At 32.8% G+C, this 20,464-nt stretch overlaps 1 protein-coding gene across 2 annotated transcripts in view; it reads right to left on the bottom strand.

The window, feature by feature from the left end:
* Nucleotides 1-2,834: 2,834 nt before the first annotated feature.
* The window catches only part of Oatp74d (Organic anion transporting polypeptide 74D), a 139,322-nt gene continuing 121,692 nt past the window's right edge, over nt 2,835-20,464 (bottom strand). For both annotated transcript variants that reach the window (XM_076779734.1, XM_076779735.1), the window contains 6 exons: nt 20,090-20,254; nt 15,507-15,702; nt 14,799-14,949; nt 9,055-9,295; nt 6,514-6,642; nt 2,835-3,028 (listed from right to left, as the gene is read on the bottom strand). In XM_076779734.1, the coding sequence (XP_076635849.1) occupies nt 2,859-3,028; nt 6,514-6,642; nt 9,055-9,295; nt 14,799-14,949; nt 15,507-15,702; nt 20,090-20,254 (1,052 nt within the window). In that variant the 3' untranslated portion in view covers nt 2,835-2,858. The remainder of the gene's footprint in view (nt 3,029-6,513; nt 6,643-9,054; nt 9,296-14,798; nt 14,950-15,506; nt 15,703-20,089; nt 20,255-20,464) is intronic.

Here is a 20,464-nt window from a genome sequence, read left to right as displayed (position 1 = left end):
GTCAAATGACCAAAAATGATTACAATTGAACCCTCTAGCTAACAATATTTTTTTAAAAACGATTTGAAATTTTTTCATCAAAAAATTGAGGCATCTAATTAAATTTTCGGTAAGGAATTTTTTTCTCGAAAATGGTTAGGATTTTGATAATATGTCAAATGATCAAAAATGATTACAATTGACCCCCCTAGCTAACAATATTTTTTTCAGAACGATTTGAAATTTATTTTCATCTACAAATTTTGGCGCCAAATTAGATTTACGCTAAGGAATTTTTTTCTCAAAATTGCGTAGGATTTTGGGGGTATGTGTAATGACCAAAAATGATTATTATTGACCCCCCTAGATAACAATATTTTTTTCAGAACGATTTGAAATATTTTAATTTCGTCAAAAAATTCCACACCTTCTCGAATATTTTTCTCGAAAGTGGATAAGATTTCGGGGTTATGTCTATCCACCAAAAATGATTGTAATCTACCTCTGCAACAGAAAATATTTTTGCCAGAACGATTTGAAATTTTTAAATTTAATTGTTAATAACTTTTTCACAAAGCCTTCATCAACAAATTAGTATTCTTCATTTTCGTCTTATTTTGGCCTCCAGAATCCCCCATTAAAATTTTCCCCAGGGGTGGCTGAACACCCCATATTTATATTCATTATTCATCTTTGTAAATTACTTTTGTTATCAAATTATAAGTAAATAATTTATCCTCAACTCATTTTCCAATTTCGTTATATTCCATTCTTCGTTTTCTTGAATTATTATTATCCAAATATACATAATAATAATAAAAATTTGCTGTGTCAGTATTATCGAAAATCTCACCAACAGCTTTTTAATTCGAAGCTTCATCATTCCCAGAATAAAAATTTCCCAATTGTTGGTGAACAATTTTCTTTAAAAATCGTTTTAAAGAAAAACGATTCATTTCATGCAACTGTTTACTTTTTCAAATACACTTTGCACATCCCTGTTCTCTGCTGAATATTCACGAGCATCGTCAAAGGGTTAAAGTCTACGATCCTACTAGAACCCAGAATAAGTCCCAAACGGAACCACGTCACAAAAATATCTTCCCGCGATCGTCCTCGTCCCAAAATCTGGGCCAACAGTAGATCGTCTAGTAGCATTATACAATACCTTTTCATTGTTCAGTATTTCGAGAAAGTAATTGACTGACTGCAATGGAGATTACTCTCGCTGGAACGCGGAGAAAAGTAATTTTATTAACAACAAATACGCTGTAGAAAACAACATTCCACAATCTTTTAAACTCAACTTCATTCGACACGTATTTCTGTTAATTTTTCATCATTAAGCTGCGTGTAAATCAGTTAATTTAGAACAAAATTAAATCTACTCAGATCCCTATTAATGTACAATTTCCTTATCTTAAGTTTGCTAATTCAAAACACGAATTAAAATTAAATTCATCCAGATCTGTTCAACTAACTAATTTAAAGTCAATTCGTAGAAACTAAGTTTGTCATCCTGGCGTTTCAAATACACTTCTCCTGGCGTCCATTTTGTGTAGCTCTCGAACAAAAATATACTTCCAGCTCCTCTGTCTTCGAGACCGATCAGTGACTTTTCCTTCAAACAATAGTTCCATTCTCCAATTAACTAATATTTTCCAAGTTAACCAAGAATGATTCAGCTTTCTTCATTAGATTTCTTTTTAAAAACGCGGTTTCTGTTGCTGACAATGCACCCAACTCATAATTTGAAAGAAAACAAACATTGTTATCCCTCAAACCATTTCTTTCTATCAACTCAGAAGCTCTGAGCAACGTTCCAACCCTCCAACGATCAGTTTAAGAACTATTATTCGAACAAAGGTTACACCAACAGCGAATCTCTTCAGTCAAGCACTTTCTGAACCAAACACAAACGGTGTAGTACATTATCAATGCCCCTGAATCGAGTAATTCGCGGAATAGCGACTAATGCCTACACTAAGTGCGTCTCTACTCCATCCCTCCAACAACCCCCATCTTCTAATACCCTAAACGATACATAGACATCCATCCAGCACACTGGTCGCTCGTTCAACCCCTTTGTCGACGAAGTTCCCGCAGAATCTTTGGCCAGTGGGGCCTGGCGTCTTCAGGAAGTTGAGGAACGAACGGCCACGTGTGTAAAGTGTGTATTGTATTAAAATACAGCTCTTATGGCTCCTCGCGCGTTCGCCGTGTCCACTCCCCGCCCCTTAATAGTATTAATTAACGTTACTCTTTGTTCTCTCCCTCAGTTTCGTCGTCAAATCTTCTAAAAATAGGTCCTATATATATTTCTTCGTTCGCATTCGCTCCTCACGCATTCGTAAATCGCTTGTACGTACAGTTTGCCTATGCCTACGTGTATTTGCAGAGTGAAACACGGACGGTAGTGCCTAAGAGAAGCTCGCCTGAGACCTTGTCTTCGAGGAACGCTTCCGCCAGGTTGCTTCGTACACCTTGAACTGGAGTGACGACCCAAGTTGGCTCTGCCTCGATTTCAGCCCCCTGTCCCCCCCCTCGTGTTCCTCCTCTGCTAGTTCCGTGCTCCAAGCACTGTAATCCTAATCTCGACACAGCCTCTTCGGAAACTACGGGCATTTCCGTGGCTCAGCACCTGCCCCCTCCCTCGACAGCGGTCCTGGACTGCGGGGAACGATCCGCGCGGGCACCAGGGGTCTCGTCCCTTCCAGAATCTAGCTCGCAGACGCGAACAGGACACGATCTCGGCGTCTGGATCACCTGGCGTTGCTGCTGGCGCCGAGTTACCGTCAGGAACTGACTCGTCTGGCTCGCGACGCTAGGTCCAGGAGGCCTGGCTCATGGGGATGCCACTCGAGTCGACTCGAGGCCATTCACAAGTAGTCGTTGTCCACCGCCTGCGCGTCCTGGGACTTCAGAGTGGCCATCTCCTCCACGGTGCCCTCCTCCACCTCCTGCTCGTCCACGAAATTTATGCTCCCCGCTTTGTACCACACCACTATGTCCACCACGAACGCCAGCACCAGAATTCCTCCAGTTGTGCCTGAGGATGAGGAAATCAGTTAGATGACTGAGGTTCTAGGAGGCATCAGACGCATTAGAAACCCTCTTGCCATTATTTATACAGTTTAGATATCTCTTTTTTGACTTTGAATGGTGTTCATGCTGAATTTTGGGGTCCTGACTATACAGGGTGGCGAATTTTCCTTGAATTTCTGGTACATTTACCACGAAGGCTATTATGTTCTGTTTAGGGTGGACAACCCTGGGGGAAATTGTAATGGGAGATTCGGGAGGCCAGAATAGGACGAAAATTGAGAATAGCAATTTGTTGATGGAGGCTTCGTTAAAAAGTTATTAATGTTTAAAGTTCTGTTAGTATTGAATTTTTTTCTCGAAAATGCGTAGGATTTCGGGGGTATGGGTAATGACCGAAAATGATTGTAATTGACCCCTGCATGGGGGAGTATTTTTTTTAGAAGGATTTGAAATTTTTTAATTTTGACGAAAAATTCCACACTTTCTCGAATTTTTTTCTCGAAAATGGTTAGGATTTTGAAAATATGTCTAATCACAAAAAATGATTGTAATTGACCCCTGCATGTGGGAGTATTTTTTTTAGAAGGATTTGAAATTTTTTAATTTTGTCGAAAATTTTCATACATTCTCGAATTTTTTTCTGGGAAATGGTTGGGATTTTGAGGATATGTCTAATCACCAAAAATGATTGTAATTGACCCCTACAGCTAACGATATTTTTTTTAGAAGGATTTGAAATTTTTGAATTTTGTCGAAAAATATCTCAGCTTCTTGAATTTTTTTCTGGGAAATGGTTAGGATTTTGAGAATATGTCTAATCACCAAAAATGATTGTAATTGACCCCTGTATATGGAAGTATTTTTTTTAGAAGGATTTGAAATTTTTTAATTTTGTCGAAAATTTTCATACTTTCTCGAATTTTTTTCTTGGAAATGGTTGGGATTTTGAGAATATGTCTAATCACCAAAAATGATTGCAATTGACCCCCACAGCTAACAATATTTTTTTTAGAAGGATTTGAAATTTTTTAATTTTGTCGAAAAATATCACAGCTTCTCGAATTTTTTTCTAGGAAATGGTTAGGATTTTGAGAATATGTCTAATCACCAAAAATGATTGTAATTGACCCCTGTATATGGAAGTATTTTTTTTAAAACGATTTGAAATTTTTTAATTTTGTCGAAAATTTTCATACTTTCTCGAATTTTTTTCTGGAAAATGGTTGGAATTTTGAGAATATGTCTAATCACCAAAAATGATTGTAATTGACCCCTGTATATGGAAGTATTTTTTTTAGAAGGATTTGAAATTTTTTAATTTTGTCGAAAATTTTCATACTTTCTCGAATTTTTTTCTTGGAAATGGTTGGGATTTTGAGAATATGTCTAATCACCAAAAATGATTGCAATTGACCCCCACAGCTAACAATATTTTTTTTAGAAGGATTTGAAATTTTTTAATTTTGTCGAAAAATATCTCAGCTTCTTGAATTTTTTTCTGGGAAATGGTTAGGATTTTGAGAATACGTCTAATCACCAAAAATGATTGTAATTGACCCCTGTATATGGAAGTATTTTTTTTAAAACGATTTGAAATTTTTTAATTTTGTCGAAAATTTTCATACTTTCTCGAATTTTTTTCTGGAAAATGGTTGGAATTTTGAGAATATGTCTAATCACCAAAAATAATTGTAATTGACCCCTGCATATGGAAGTATTTTTTTTAGAAGGATTTGAAATTTTTTAATTTTGTCGAAAAATATCACAGCTTCTCGAATTTTTTTCTGGGAAATGGTTAGGATTTTGAGAATATGTCTAATCACCAAAAATGATTGTAATTGACCCCCACAGCTAACGATATTTTTTTTTGAACGATTTGAAATTTTTTAATTTCGTCGAAAAATATCACAGCTTCTCGAATTTTTTTCTGGGAAATGGTTAGGATTTTGGGAATATGTCTAATCACCAAAAATGATTGTAATTGACCCCTGTATATGGAAGTATTTTTTTTAGAAGGATTTGAAATTTTTTAATTTTGTCGAAAAATTCCACACTTTCCCGAATTTTTTTCTTGGAAATGGTTAGGATTTTGAGAATATGTCTAATCACCAAAAATGATTGCAATTGACCCCCACAGCTAACGATATTTTTTTTAGAACGATTTGAAATTTTTTAATTTTGTCGAAAAATATCACAGCTTCTCGAATTTTTTTCTCGAAAATGGTTAGGATATTGAGAATATGTCTAATCACCAAAAATGATTGTAATTGACCCCTGTATATGGAAGTATTTTTTTTAGAAGGATTTGAAATTTTTTAATTTTGTCGAAAAATATCACACTTTCTCGAATTTTTTTCTCGAAATTGGGTAGGATTTCGGGGGTATGTGTAATGACCAAAAATGATTGTAATCACCCCTTGCAATCGAAAATAATTTTTTTAGATAGATTGAAACTTTTTTTTTTCATCGAGAAATTTAAACAGTCCATCCCCTTTAAGTTCTTCTTAAAAATTCGTTTTTAATTTTTAATAATTTTGTTCGACACCCTACACAAAAATTGTCTAATACTTTTTTGTAAATACCTATGAGCTCTACCTCAGAAAAAAATTTCAATTAGATAGCTTTACTATTGTGGGAGTTATGGCCGTTTAAAAATTGGACCACTTTTATGGAGTATTTCACATTTTTCGGGATCAAGGAGCAACTTTCCCAATATTTTTGGAATTTCTACATATTCTCTACTAAAATACGCGTTGATTGCTTTTTTAAACATTAAAATCCTTCAATCCGTTCAGAAGTTATGACACTTTAAAGATTTGCATGAAATTTCCAAGGAACCATTTTGGTCTCAAATTAAATTTTCATTTAGGAATTTTTTTCTCGAAAATGCGTAGGAATTCGAGGGTATGTCTAATGACCAAAAATGATTGTAATCGACCCCCGCAACCGAGAGTAATTTTTTTAGAATGATTTAAAAATTTTTTTTATCCTCAAAAAATTTAGGCACCTTCTTGAATTTTTTTCTCGAAAATGGTTAGGATTTCGGGGGTATGTCTAATGACCAAAAATGATTCTAATTGACCCCTACAACTAAAAATAATTTTTCCAAAACGATTTGAAACACAAAATTTCAGGGGAATCATTCATTCATAATCAGACATTATATTTTCACTAACGAATTTTTTTCTCGAAATTGGATAACATTTCGGGGGTATGTGTAATGATCAAAAATGATCGTAATTAACCCCTGCAACCAAAGATAATTTTTCCAGATCGATTCGAAATTTTTTAATATAATTTTTCAATAACTTTTTAACGAAGCCTCAGTCAAGAAATTGATATTCTAGATTTTTGTCTTATTTTGGCTTCAAAAATCCCCCTATTAAAATTTTCCCCAGGCGTGGTCGAATACCCTGTATATAAACAGCAATAAAATTCAACTATATTTTATTCTGGAGCATTCTAAATCCAAGTTTTCCAAACACATACCGTGATAGAACATCCTGAAGACATTCGAGTCGTAGAGCCAGCAGGCACCTCTCGAGCCGCAAGCGTATTCCCATACAAGACAAGCGGAGTCCACCACAGCACCATAAACGATAGGACATGGAACGTTTCCTGGAACCAGAGAACGAGCAGGTCAACGTGTGATAAATACATTTCAGAAAATTCACAAAAGTTATCAAAAAGAAATACAAAAATAGAAAACAAGACATTCGACTTCAAACATGTGTCTCCAAACTTCCTACTTTAATTTTTATTTAGAAACCCTGGATTCTCTACATATGATTCTGTTCAAATGTTATGGGGGATCCTCAAAACTTGAAAATACACAAATGCTTCTTTAATACACAGATTTTATATTAAAAAACATTGTATTGAGAGTAGATTTCCAAAAAGATTACTGAGAAAATACAGAATTGAGGAACTTGAGAGTTATATGGACAATTATTTAATATTACTGAACTTTCTATTTTTATTTTTGTTTAGAAATTCTGTATTCTTGATGTATGATACTGTTCAACAGTTATGGGATCCTCAAAACTTTTATTTACTATCTACAATAAATGTTTTTTCAACAGACAGATTGTGTATTAAGAAACATTGTATTGGGAATAGATTTTCAAGAAGATCATTGAGAAAATACAAAATGGAGGGACTTGAAGTGTCTTGAATATTCTGTGGACTTCATTTTCAAAAAGATCATTGAGAAAATACAAAATGGAGGGACTTGAAGTGTCTTTAATATTCTGTGGACTTCATTTTCAAACAGATCATTGAGAAAATACAAAATGGAGGGACTTGAAAGTTATTTGAACAATCATCTAATATTACTGAACTTTCTATTTTTATTTTTGTTTAGAAACCTTGGATTTTCGACATATGATACTGTTCAACAGTTATGGGATCCTTAAAACTTTTATTTAATATCTAGAACAAATGTTTTTTCAACACACAGATTGTGTATTAAGAAACATTGTATTGGGAATAGATTTTCAAACAGATCATTGAGAAAATACAAAATGGAGGGACTTGAAAAGTCTTGAATATTCTATAGACTTCATTTTCAAACAGATCATTGAGAAAATACAAAATGGAGGGACTTGAAAGTTGTATGAACAATCATCTAATATTACTGAACTTGCTATTTTTATTTTTGTTTAGAAACCTTGGATTTTCGACATATGATACTGTTCAACAGTTATGGGATCCTTAAAACTTTTAATTACTATCTACAATAAATGTTTTTTCAACAGACAGATTGTATATTAAGAAACATTGTATTAAGAGTAGATTTTCAAACAGATCATTGAGGAAATACAAAATGGAGGGACTTGAAAAGTCTTGAATATTCTATGGACTACATTTTCAAACAGATCATGGAGAAAATACAAAATGGAGGGACTTGAAAAGTCTTCAATACTCTATAGACTTCATTTTCAAACAGATAATTAAGAAAATACAAAATGGAGGGACTTGAAAAGTCTTCAATATTCTGTGGACTTCATTTTCAAACAGATCATTGAGAAAATACAAAATGGAGGAACTTGAAAGTTACTTGAACAATCATCTAATATTATTGAACTTTCTATTTTTATTTTTGTTTAGAAACCTTGGATTTTCGACATATGATACTGTTCAACAATTATGGGATCCTTAAAACTTTTATTTACCATCTACAACAAATGTTTTTTCAATAGACAGATTGTGTATTAAGAAACATTGTATTGGGAATAGATTTTCAAACAGATCATTGAGAAAATACAAAATGGAGGGACTTGAAAAGTCTTGAATATTCTATAAACTTCATTTTCAAACAAACAATTAAGAAAATACAAAATGGAGGGACTTGAAGTGTCTTCAATATTCTGTGGACTTCATTTTCAAACAGATAATTAAGAAAATACAAAATGGAGGGACTTGAAAAGTCTTGAATATTCTATGGACTTCATTTTCAAACAGATCATTGAGAAAATACAAAATGGAGGGACTTGAAGTGTCTTCAATATTCTGTGGACTTCATTTTCAAACAGATCATTGAGAAAATACAAAATGGAGGAAATTGAAAAGTCTTCAATATTCTATGGACTTCATTTTCAAACAGACAATTAAGAAAATACAAAATGGAGGAACTTGAAGTGACTTGAATATTCTGTGGACTACATTTTCAAACAGATCACTGAGAAAATACAAAATGGAGGGACTTGAAAAGTCTTGAATATTCTATAAACTTCATTTTCAAAAAGATAATTAAGAAAATACAAAATGGAGGGACTTGAAAAGTCTTGAATATTCTATAAACTTCATTTTCAAACAGATAATTAACAAAATACAAAATGGAGGGACTTGAAGTGTCTTCAATATTCTATGGACTACATTTTCAAACAGATAATTAACAAAATACAAAATGGAGGGACTTGAAGTGACTTGAATAGTCTGTGGAGTTCATTTCAGGTAGTTTTTAAGGAAAAGTCTGCTAATTACCATTCGATGATCAAAGGAAAACAGAGAGATAAAGTAAATAATTACCGAAGAGGCCAATGGCGAACTGTATGAGCCCCAAAGCCATGGCCTTGTCCCGCGGATCCACGCAGCGTAGGATCAACAGCATGGAGCCCACCTCGCTGGTGGAGTGGATGAAAACGAACACGGAGAACAGGACCATATAAACCCAAAAGTTACTGCACTCGAGCGCGCAGTAACCGATCGTCGCCGTACTCGTTGTTTCCGGTATCGTTAGGTTCGCCTCGATGCACTGGCAGTTGTAAAACTGTAAGACGAGAAAGTTGGGATTATTAAGGTGCAAGGAATGTCGACGATAGCCACGAGGGTTCTGCGTGGCCGTGAATTATACAGGGAACAATTTTAATGGGGGATTCTGGAGGCCAAAATGAGACGAAAATGGAGAATATCAATTTCTTGACTGGAGGCTTCGTTAGAAAGTTATTAACAATCGATTTGAAAAATTTCGAAGGCTGGAAAAATTATTTTTGGTTGGGGGGGTTAATTAGAATCATTTTTGGTCATTACACATACCCCCGAAATGTTATCCAATTTTGAGAAAAAAATTCGTTAGTGAAAATATAATGTCTGATTGTGAATGAATGATTCCCCTGAAATTTCAGGTGTTTCAAATCGGTTTGGAAAAATTGTTTTCTGTTGAAGGAGTCGATTGCAATCATTTTTGGTCCTTAGATATATCGTCGAAATTCTACGAATTTTCAAGAAAAAAATTCGAGAAGGTGTCCAAATTTTTCGATGAGAAAAAAAATTTTAAAATCGTCCTAAAAAAATTACCTTCGGTTGCAAGAGACCATTACAATCAATTTTGGTCATTAAATATACCCTCAAAATCCTACGCATTTTCAAGAAAAAAATTCCTTTCCGAAAATCTAATTAGGTGCCTAAATTTTTCGACAAAAAAAAAATTTTAAATTGGAAAAATTATTTTCGTTTGTAAGAGTCAATTGCAATCATTTTTGGTCATTACACCTATCCCCGAAATCCTACGAATTTTCGAGAAAAAAATTCGAGAAGGTGCCTAAATTTTTTGAGGATAAAAAAAATTTTAAAATCGTTCTAAAAAAATTACTATCGGATGCAAGAGTCAATAATAATCATTTTTGGTTATTACACATAACCTCGAATTCCTACGCATTTTCGAGAAAAAAATTCCTAAATGAAAATTTAATTTGAGACCAAAATGGTTCCTTGGAATTTTCATGCAAATCTTTAAAGTGTCATAACTTCTGAACGGATTGAAGGATTTTAATGTTTAAAAAAGCAATCAACGCGTATTTTAGTAGAGAATATGTAGAAATTCCTAAAATATTGGGAAAATTGCTCCCTGATCCCGTAAATTGTGAAAAACCCCATAAAAGTGGTCCAATTTTTAAACGGCCATAACTCCTACAATAGTAAAGGTATCTAATTGAAATATTTTTCTGAGGCAGAACTCATAGGTATTTACAAAAAAGTATTAGACAATTTTTGTGTAGGTTGTCGAACAAAATTATTAAAAATTAAAAACGAATTTTTAAGAAGAACTTAAAGGGGATGGACTGTTTAAATTTCTCGACGAAAAAAAAAAGTTTCAATCTTTCTAAAAAAATTATTTTCGATTGCAAGGGGTGGTTACAATCATTTTTGGTCATTACACATACCCCCGAAATCCTACCCAATTTCGAGAAAAAAATTCGAGAAAGTGTGATATTTTTCGACAAAATTAAAAGATTTCAAATCGTTCTAAAAAAAATATCGTTAGCTGTAGGGGTCAATTACAATCATTTTTGGTGATTAGACATATTCTCAAAATCCTAACCATTTTCTAGAAAAAAATTTGAGAAAGTGTGGAATTTTTCGACAAAATTATAAAATTTCAAATCGTTCTAAAAAAAATATGTTTGGCTGCAGGGGTCAATTACAATCATTTTTGGTCATTACACATACCCCCGAAATCCTACGCATTTTCGAGAAAAAAATTGTTTTCCGAAAATCTAATCTGAGGCCAGAAATGGTACCCCAAAAATTTCGTGAGAATCTTTAAAACGCCATAACTTCTGAATGGATTGGACGATTTTAACGTTCGAAAAGCCAAACGCCGCGTATTTTAGTGGAGAATATATAGAAATTCTAAAAATATTAGAAAAGTTAATGCTTGACACCGCAAAATGTGAAAAACCCCCAAAAAATGGTCCAATTTTCAAACAGCCATAACTCCTACAATTGTAAATATATTTCAATGAAACTTTTTTCTGAAGTAGACCCTATAGGTACCTACAAAAAAGTATTACACAATTTTTCTGTAGGGCGTCAAATAAAATTACTAAAAATCAAAAACGAATTTTTAAGAAGAACTTAAAGGGGATGGACTGTTTAAATTTCTCGACGAAAAAAAAAAGTTTCAATCTTTCTAAAAAAATTATTTTCGATTGCAAGGGGTGGTTACAATCATTTTTGGTCATTACACATACCCCCGAAATCCTACCCAATTTCGAGAAAAAAATTCGAGAAAGTGTGGAATTTTTCGACGAAAAAAAACAAATTTTAAAATCATTCTAAAAAAATTACTTTCGGTTGCGGGGGTCCATTACAACCATTTTCCTTAATATCTCGAAAACTATTCAGTCTACAAAGAAGTTCTCTAAAATATTGTTTTAATTTTTTGAATATTTATTTTATAAATCGATAGCAAAATAAATATCAGTGAAATATGTATAAATAAATTTACTATTTGACTGCAAAAAATTCCCAAAGAAAATTCAAGAGAATTTACGCTAAAATACTGCTTTAGAGTCTGTGTGTTTGTGATTGCCTTACAACTCGTGTAATCTTCATCCAATTCGAATGAAATTTTGCACAGTTACTCGTTGCATTCCAACGAAGAGTATAACCTAATTTAACTCGAAATTGTCAAACTAAAAATCCACATAACCCACGTGACAATGTTTTCACCTAAAATTAAAAAGAAAACAACGCTCTGATGCATACAATAACTTGAAAAATAGAATATTAAAATGCCTGAATCGCTTTGCACAGGTCATCCGCCTAATTTCAGACCTAAACGCGTTTATTTGGTCTAATTGCGCGAGCAGAAAATCGAAACTGGAAATGAAATGCTCCCACGTCGAATTGCGAAACGACTGGCTGGGTTGCGCAATCAATGAAATATTGTCCACGCGAATAACGCGATTTCACCCATAAATGGCAGAACAGCGGAACATTTCTGGCCTAGTTGCATGCCACTGTCGCCGACAATTACGACCGTATCTGTTCCAATCCGCTGTACGTATCAATATCCTCACCCCCCCTCGCCCTACGGCCCCCGCGATGACGTCACTCCGCACAATCGGAGAATGCAATCAACAGAGGACGAAGTTATTCGATTAGATTGGACGCGTTGACGCAAGGGGACAGAAAAAACTGTCTTCGAATAATTAATCGCGAATAGAAACACTGCAGAGCGGAGCCTACGTGGTCAGAGCTTGTGTTACAATGTGAACGAGTGCTCAATTATCGTTGGGTTTTATTTGGAAATTTATTTTGTGTCTGAAGTATGTTTTGAATTGTTTGAGAGCATCGATAGTGGGATGTAATTGAATTAATAAATTTGAAATCGTTCTGGGAAAAAATATTTTCGGTTGCAGGGGTTGATTGCGAGTATTTTTGGTCATTACATGTATCCATGAAATATTAACCATTTTCGAGAAAAAAATTCGTTAAGGAAAATGTAATGTCTGATTGTGAATGAATGATTCCCCTGAAATTTCAAGTGTTTCGAATCGATTTGGAAAAATTATATTTAGTTGGAGGGGGCAATTAGAATCATTTTTGGTCATTAGACATAACGTCGAAATCCTAACCATTTTTGAGAAAAAAATTCGAGAAGGTAATGAAATTTTTAGACGAAATTAAAAAATTTCAAATCATACTAAAAAAATTATATTTAGTTGGAGGGGTCAATTACAAGTATTTTTGGTCATTAGACATAACGTCGAAATCCTAACCATTTTTGAGAAAAAAATTCGAGAAGGTAATGAAATTTTTCAGACGAAATTGAAAACTTTCAAATCATACTAAAAAAATTATATTTAGTTGGAGGGGTCAATTGCAAGTATTTTTGGTCAACAGACGTACCCTCGAAATCCTACGCATTTTCGAGAAAAAAATTCTTTTCCGAAAGTATAATTTCAGGCCTGAAATGTCACTCCAAAATTTCATTCGAATCTTTAAAAAATCATAACTTCTGAACGGATTGAAGGATTTTAACGTTTAAAAAGGCAAACAACGCGTATTTTAGTGGAGAATATGTAGAAATTGTAAAAATATTCAAAAAGTTGAAGCTTGACACTGCAAAATTAGAAAAACTCCATATAAATGGTCCAATTTTCAAACGATCATAACTCCTACACTAGTGAACATATTTGAATGAAACTTTTTTCTGAAATAGAGCTCATGAATACCTACAAAAAAGTACTAAACAACTTTTTCATACAGCGCCAACCAAATTTATTAAAAATGAAAAACGAATTTTTAAGAAAAATCGACAGGGGGATAAGTGCCCTAATTATTCGACGAACTTAAAAAATTTGAAATCATACTAAAAAAATTATATTTAGTTACAGTGGGCAATTACAATCATTTTTAGTTATTAGACATAATTTCAAAATTCTACCCATTTTCGCGAAAAAAATTCAGGAAAGTGGATAAATTTTTCGACAAATTTAAAAAATTTCAAATCGTTCTGAAAAAAATATTCTTAGCTAGAGGGGTCGATTACAATAATTTTTGGTCATTAGACACACCCTCGAAATCTTGCGCATTTTCTAGAAAAAAATTCAAGAACGTGGATAAATTTTTCGAAAAAACTAAAAAATTTCAAATCGTTCTGAAAAAAATATTCTTAGCTAGAGGGGTCAATTACAATAATTTTTGGTCATTAGACATACCCCCGAAATCTTGCGCATTTTCTAGAAAAAAATTCAAGAACGTGGATAAATTTTTCGAGAAAATTAAAAAATTTCAAATCGTTCTGAAAAAAATATTCTTAACTAGAGGGGTCAATTACAATAATTTTTGGTCATTAGACATACCCCCGAAATCTTGCGCATTTTCTAGAAAAAAATTCAAGAACGTGGTTAAATTTTTCGAGAAAATTAAAAAATTTCAAATCATTCTGAAAAAAATATTCTTAGCTAGAGGGGTCGATTACAATAATTTTTGGTCATTAGACATACCCCCGAAATCTTGCGCATTTTCTAGAAAAAAATTCAAGAACGTGGATAAATTTTTCGAGAAAATTAAAAAATTTCAAATCATTCTGAAAAAAATATTCTTAGCTAGAGGGGTCAATTACAATAATTTTTGGTCATTAGACATACCCCCGAAATCTTGCGCATTTTCTAGAAAAAAATTCAAGAACGTGGATAAATTTTTCGAGAAAATTAAAAAATTTCAAATCGTTCTGAAAAAAATATTCTTAGCTAGAGGGGTCAATTACAATAATTTTTGGTCATTAGACATACCCCCGAAATCTTGCGCATTTTCTAGAAAAAAATTCAAGAACGTGGATAAATTTTTCGAGAAAATTAAAAAATTTCAAATCGTTCTGAAAAAAATATTCTTAGCTAGAGGGGTCGATTACAATAATTTTTGGTCATTAGACATACCCCCGAAATCTTGCGCATTTTCGAGAAAAAAATTCAAGAAAGGGTGGAACTTTAATAATTTTTTAACAAAGCCTCCATGAACTGATTAATCCCAACCATACTCACCAAAGATACCTTGCCATCGACCACAGTGTAATTCGAACAGCCCGCATGACACGCGGAAAAATAGGTTTTGCCATCAGCACCGCAAATTGGACTGAACTTGTTCCGATCGCAGTCGCAGGTAGCCTCGCACGTCGGTTCGAAACTGGATAATCTGCAGAAATATCAGCCATTAAATCCAACAAATTATGTAAATATTCTCTCTCATTATAAATACTTTTATTATTTTTTTAATCATCTTCATTCTGCATATTCGTACAGTACATATCATACGGGGCTGACGAAATTTTAATGGGAGATTCTGGAGACCAAAATAAGTCGAAAATCAAGAATAACATTTTGTCGATTGAGGCTTCGTTTAGAAGTTATTAACAGTTGAGCATCGTAGAGCGCCAAGCAGCTGCGCGCGCACGATAGTAGTTCCCAACTCTGCCCACTGGCGCGCTAGTAGCCTCACAGCTCTACAGACGGAACTTTAAACGTTAATAACTCCTTAACGAAGCCTCAATCGACAAATTGTTATTCTTGATTTTCGACTTATTTTGGTCTCTAGAATCCCCTGTTAAAATTTTTCTCAGAAAGGTTGCAAAATAGGTTTTTTCCAAGGAAATATGTTTCGAAAAAATTAATGAAGATTTAATGAAGATTCTGTGAAGAGCTTGTTTCAACACATTTGATTATTTTTGTTAGTTTTTCTAATTAGTGTCTCACCCGTTGGAATGCGAGACGAGACCAGCGAAATCGTCCATCGGGCAGCCGATGAACATCAGCACGGTCATGCCAATCGCGTAAACAACCGCTGTGAAGGCGATCCAGGCTGCGACAAACCTGGCGTTAGGCTTCGCCCTCAGGATAAACACTCCGCTAATTATAATACCCAGACCCATTACTAAAATACCACCGACACCTGGAACAAACACCAGAACGAATGCATTTCGAGCAGCCCCCCTTTGCAGATTTTAATGGGAGATTCTGGGGGCCAAAATAAGACGAAAATCGAGAATATCAATTTATTGACTGGAGGCTTCGTTAAAAAGTTAGAAAAAAATTAAATTGAAAAATTTTAAATCGTTCTGGAAAAATTATTTTCGGTTGCAGGGGTTGATTATGATCATTTTTGGTGGAGAGTCATATCACCCAAATCCTAGCCAATTTCGAGAAAAAAATTCGTTAGTGAAAATATAATGTCTGATCGTGAATGAATGATTCCCCTGAAATTTCAAGTGTTTCAAATCGTTTTGAAAAAAATATTGCTAGCTGTGGGGGGCAATTACAATCATTTTTGGTGAATAGAGATACTAACGAAATCTTGCGCATTTTCGAGAAAAAAATTCGAAAAGGAGCCTAATTTTTTCGGTGAAAATGGAATTTTTCAAATCGTTTTAGAAAAATTACTCTTAGCTAGAGGGGCCAATTATAATTATTTTTGGTTATTAGACATAACCTCGAAATCCTACGCATTTTTGAGAAAAAAATTCCTAAATGAAAATCTAATTTGAGACCAAAGATGGTTCCTTGGAAATATCAATCGAATCTTTAAAACATCATAACTTCTGAACGGATTGGACGATTTTAATGTTTGAAAAGGCAAACGACGCGTATTTTAACGGAGAATATATAGAAATTGTAAAAATATCCGAAAAGTTGATTCTTAACCCCGTAAAATAAGAAAAACCCTATAAAAGTCTTATAATTTTCAAACAGCCATAATTTCTATAATAGTGAATATATTTCAATGAAACTTTTTTCTGAAGTAAAGCTCATGGGTGCCTATAAAAAAGTATTGAACAACTTTTCTGTAGAACGTCAAGCGAAATTATTAAAAATCAAAAACGAATTTTTAAGAATAACTTAAAGGGGATGGACTGTCTAAATTTCTCGGCGAAAAAGAAACTTTCAAATCGTTCTAAAAAAAATATTTCCAGTTGCAAGGGTCAATTATAATCACTCTTGGTCATTACACATACCCCCGAAATCGTACGCATTTTCGAGAAAAAAATTCCTAAAGGAAAATCTAATTTGAGACCCAAAATGGTTCCCCAGAAATTTCAATCGAATCTTTAAAACATCATAACTTCTGAACGGATTGGACGATTTTAATGTTTAAAAAAGCAAACTACGCGTATTTTGATGGAGAATATGTAGAAATTGTAAAAATATTCGAAAAGTTGATTCTTGACCCCGCAAAATGAGAAAAACCACATAAAAATGACCTAATCTTCAAACGCCCATAACTTTTATAATACTGAATGTATTTCATTCAAATTTAGCATAGAAGTAGAGCTCATGGATACCTATAAAAAAGTACTAAACAAGATTTCCGTAGGACGTAAGACAAAATTATTAAAAATCAAAAACGAATTCTTAAGGAAAATCGACAGGGGGTAGGTGTCTAAATTTTTCGAGGAAAAAAAAAATTTCAAATCGTTAAAAAAAAATTATCATCTATTGCAGAGGTCAATTAGAGTCAATTTTGGTCATTATTCATACCCTCGAAATCCTACTCACTTTCGAGAAAAAAATTCGAAAAGATATGAAATTTTTCCACGGAAAAAGAAAATTTCAAATCGTTCTAAAAAAAATATTCTCATTTGCAGGGGTTAATTGCAATAATTTTTGGTCATTACATATACCCCCGAAATCCTACGCAGTTTCGAGAAAAAAATTCGAAAAGATATGAAATTTTTCGATGCAAAAAAAAAAATTTCAAATCGTTCTAAAAAAAATATTCTCATTTGCAGGGGTTAATTGCAATAATTTTGGGTCATTACACATACCCTCAAAATCCTACCCAATTTCGAGAAAAAAATTCAAAAAGATATGAAATTTTTCGATGCAAAAAAAAAAATTTCAAATCGTTCTAAAAAAAATATTCTCATTTGCAGGGGTTAATTGCAATCATTTTTGGTCATTACATATACCCCCGAAATCCTACGCAGTTTTGAGGAAAAAATTCAAAACCAAAAAAACTTTAAATATTTAATAACTTTTTAACGAAGCCTCCATCAACAAATTAGTATTCTTCATTTTCGTCTTATTTTGGCCTCTAGAATCCCCCATAAAATTCACATAAATGCAGAAGATTCAGTTCCATTACAATCTCAATATTCATTATCAAAACAATTATAATTTTATCAGTAAAATTGCAAATTTGTTAAAAAATCATAGATTCTCAAATATCGTACAAATTAAACCTCAAATAAAATTCAGTTCCCTTAGAATCTCAATTTTCATTATCAAAACAATTATAATTTTATCAGTAAAATTGCAAATTTGTTAAAAAATCATAGACTCTCAAATATCGTACAAATTAAACCTCAAATAAAATTCAGTTCCATATCTCAATATTCATTGCCAAAAACAATTAAAAATCTATCCCTAAAATAGCAAATTTGTTAAAAAATCACTTAAATATCGTATAAATAAAACCTCAAATAAAATTCAGTTCCCTTACAATCTCAATTTTCATTATCAAAACAATTGCAAGTCTATCAGAAAAATAGTAAAATAATAAAATAAAAATTGTTAAAAGATCTTAGACTCTCAAGTATCGTACAAATTAATATAATATTTATTGCCAAAAACGATGAGAAATGTATCCCTGAAATACGAAATTTGTTAAAAGATCGTAGACCAGTTTAATTAATAAATTAAACCTCAAATAAAATTCAGTTCCCTTACAATCTCAATTTTCATTATCAAAACAATTATAATTTTATCAGTAAAATTGCAAATTTGTTAAAAAATCATAGACTCTCAAATATCGTACAAATTAAACCTCAAATAAAATTCAATTCTTTTACAATCTCAATATTCATTGCCAAAAACGATGAGAAATGTATCCCTAAAATAGCAAATTTGTTAAAAAATCATAGACTCTCAAATATCCTATAAATTAAACCTCAAATAAAATTCAGTTCCCTTACAATCTCAATATTCATTATCAAAACAATTACAAGTCTATCAGTAAAATAGTAAAATAATAAAATAAAATTTGTTAAAAGATCTTAGACTCTCAAATATCGTACAAATTAATATAATATTTATTGCAAAAAACGATGAGAAATGTATCCCTGAAATACGAAATTTGTTAAAAGATCGTAGACCAGTTTAATTAATAAATTAAACCTCAAATAAAATTCAGTTCCCTTACAATCTCAATTTTCATTATCAAAACAATTATAATTTTATCAGTAAAATTGCAAATTTGTTAAAAAATCATAGACTCTCAAATATCGTACAAATTAAACCTCAAATAAAATTCAATTCTTTTACAATCTCAATATTCATTGCCAAAAACGATGAAAAATCTATCCCTAAAATAGCAAATTTGTTAAAAAATCATAGACTCTCAAATATCGTACAAATTAAACCTCAAATAAAATTCAGTTCCCTTAGAATCTCAATTTTCATTATCAAAACAATTATAATTTTATCAGTAAAATTGCAAATTTGTTAAAAAATCATAGACTCTCAAATATCCTATAAATTAAACCTCAAATAAAATTCAGTTCCATATCTCATAATATTCATTGCCAAAAACAATTACAAATCTATCCCAAAAATAGCAAATTTGTTAAAAAATCACTTAAATATCGTATAAATAAAACCTCAAATAAAATTCAATTCCTTTACAATCTCAATATTCATTGCCAAAAACAATGACAAATCTATCCCTAAAATAGCAAATTTGTTAAAAAATCATAGACTCTCAAATATCCTATAAATTAAACCTCAAATAAAATTCAGTTTCATATCTCAATATTTATTCCCAAAAACGATGAGAAATCTATCCCTAAAATAGCAAATTTGTTAAAAAATCACTTAAATATCGTATAAATAAAACCTCAAATAAAATTCAGTTCCCTTACAATCTCAATATTCATTGCCAAAAACGATGAGAAATCTATCCCTAAAATAGCAAATTTGTTAAAAAATCATAGACTCTCAAATATCGTACAAATTAAACCTCAAATAAAATTCAGTTCCCTTACAATCTCAATATTCATTGCCAAAAACGATGAGAAATCTATCCCTAAAATAGCAAATTTTGTTAAAAAATCATAGACTCTTAAATATCCTATAAATTAAACCTCAAGTAAAATTCAGTTCCATATCTCAATATTTATTGCCAAAAACGATGAGAAATGTATCCCTGAAATACGAAATTTGTTAAAAGATCGTAGACCAGTTTAATTAATAAATTAAACCTCAGAGTCCCCCCGTTGGACGGAGGTAATGGCGTCCAACAGGGGTCCAAGGGCGCCTCCTGCACGTCTATTTGCGAAAATTACCTGAGATCATGTTCGCATGATGAGCTGGCAAGCGAAATTGGCTCTCGAGGTACTTTGGCAGGAAGGTGTAGAGGCCGGCGATCGGTAGGATGTGCAGCACGCTGCTGGCCGTCCGGAACATAAGAATGTCGTTCTTCAACAGCCTCTTCACCGCTTTAGGGAAGTCTGCAACAGTCAGAGAGGAGCTGCAGCGTCCACAATGGCGACTCACGCGCGGAATCTCAATGAAATCAACACCAAATAAAATCAGGGGGTGTTTAAGTAACTATTTTGCGGATTCCAGAGGTCGATCGAGGTTATGGGGGCACTGGGGGGGGGGGGGGGAGTAGATGCTTGCATGGCCGCCAGCGCTGACGCCATAAAAGTCCGCCATTT

Source organism: Colletes latitarsis, chromosome 12, assembly GCF_051014445.1.
Source record: "Colletes latitarsis isolate SP2378_abdomen chromosome 12, iyColLati1, whole genome shotgun sequence".
Lineage (NCBI taxonomy): Eukaryota > Metazoa > Arthropoda > Insecta > Hymenoptera > Colletidae > Colletes > Colletes latitarsis.
Note: the sequence above shows the minus strand (reverse complement) of the source record. Positions and strands in the feature narration are given on the sequence as shown.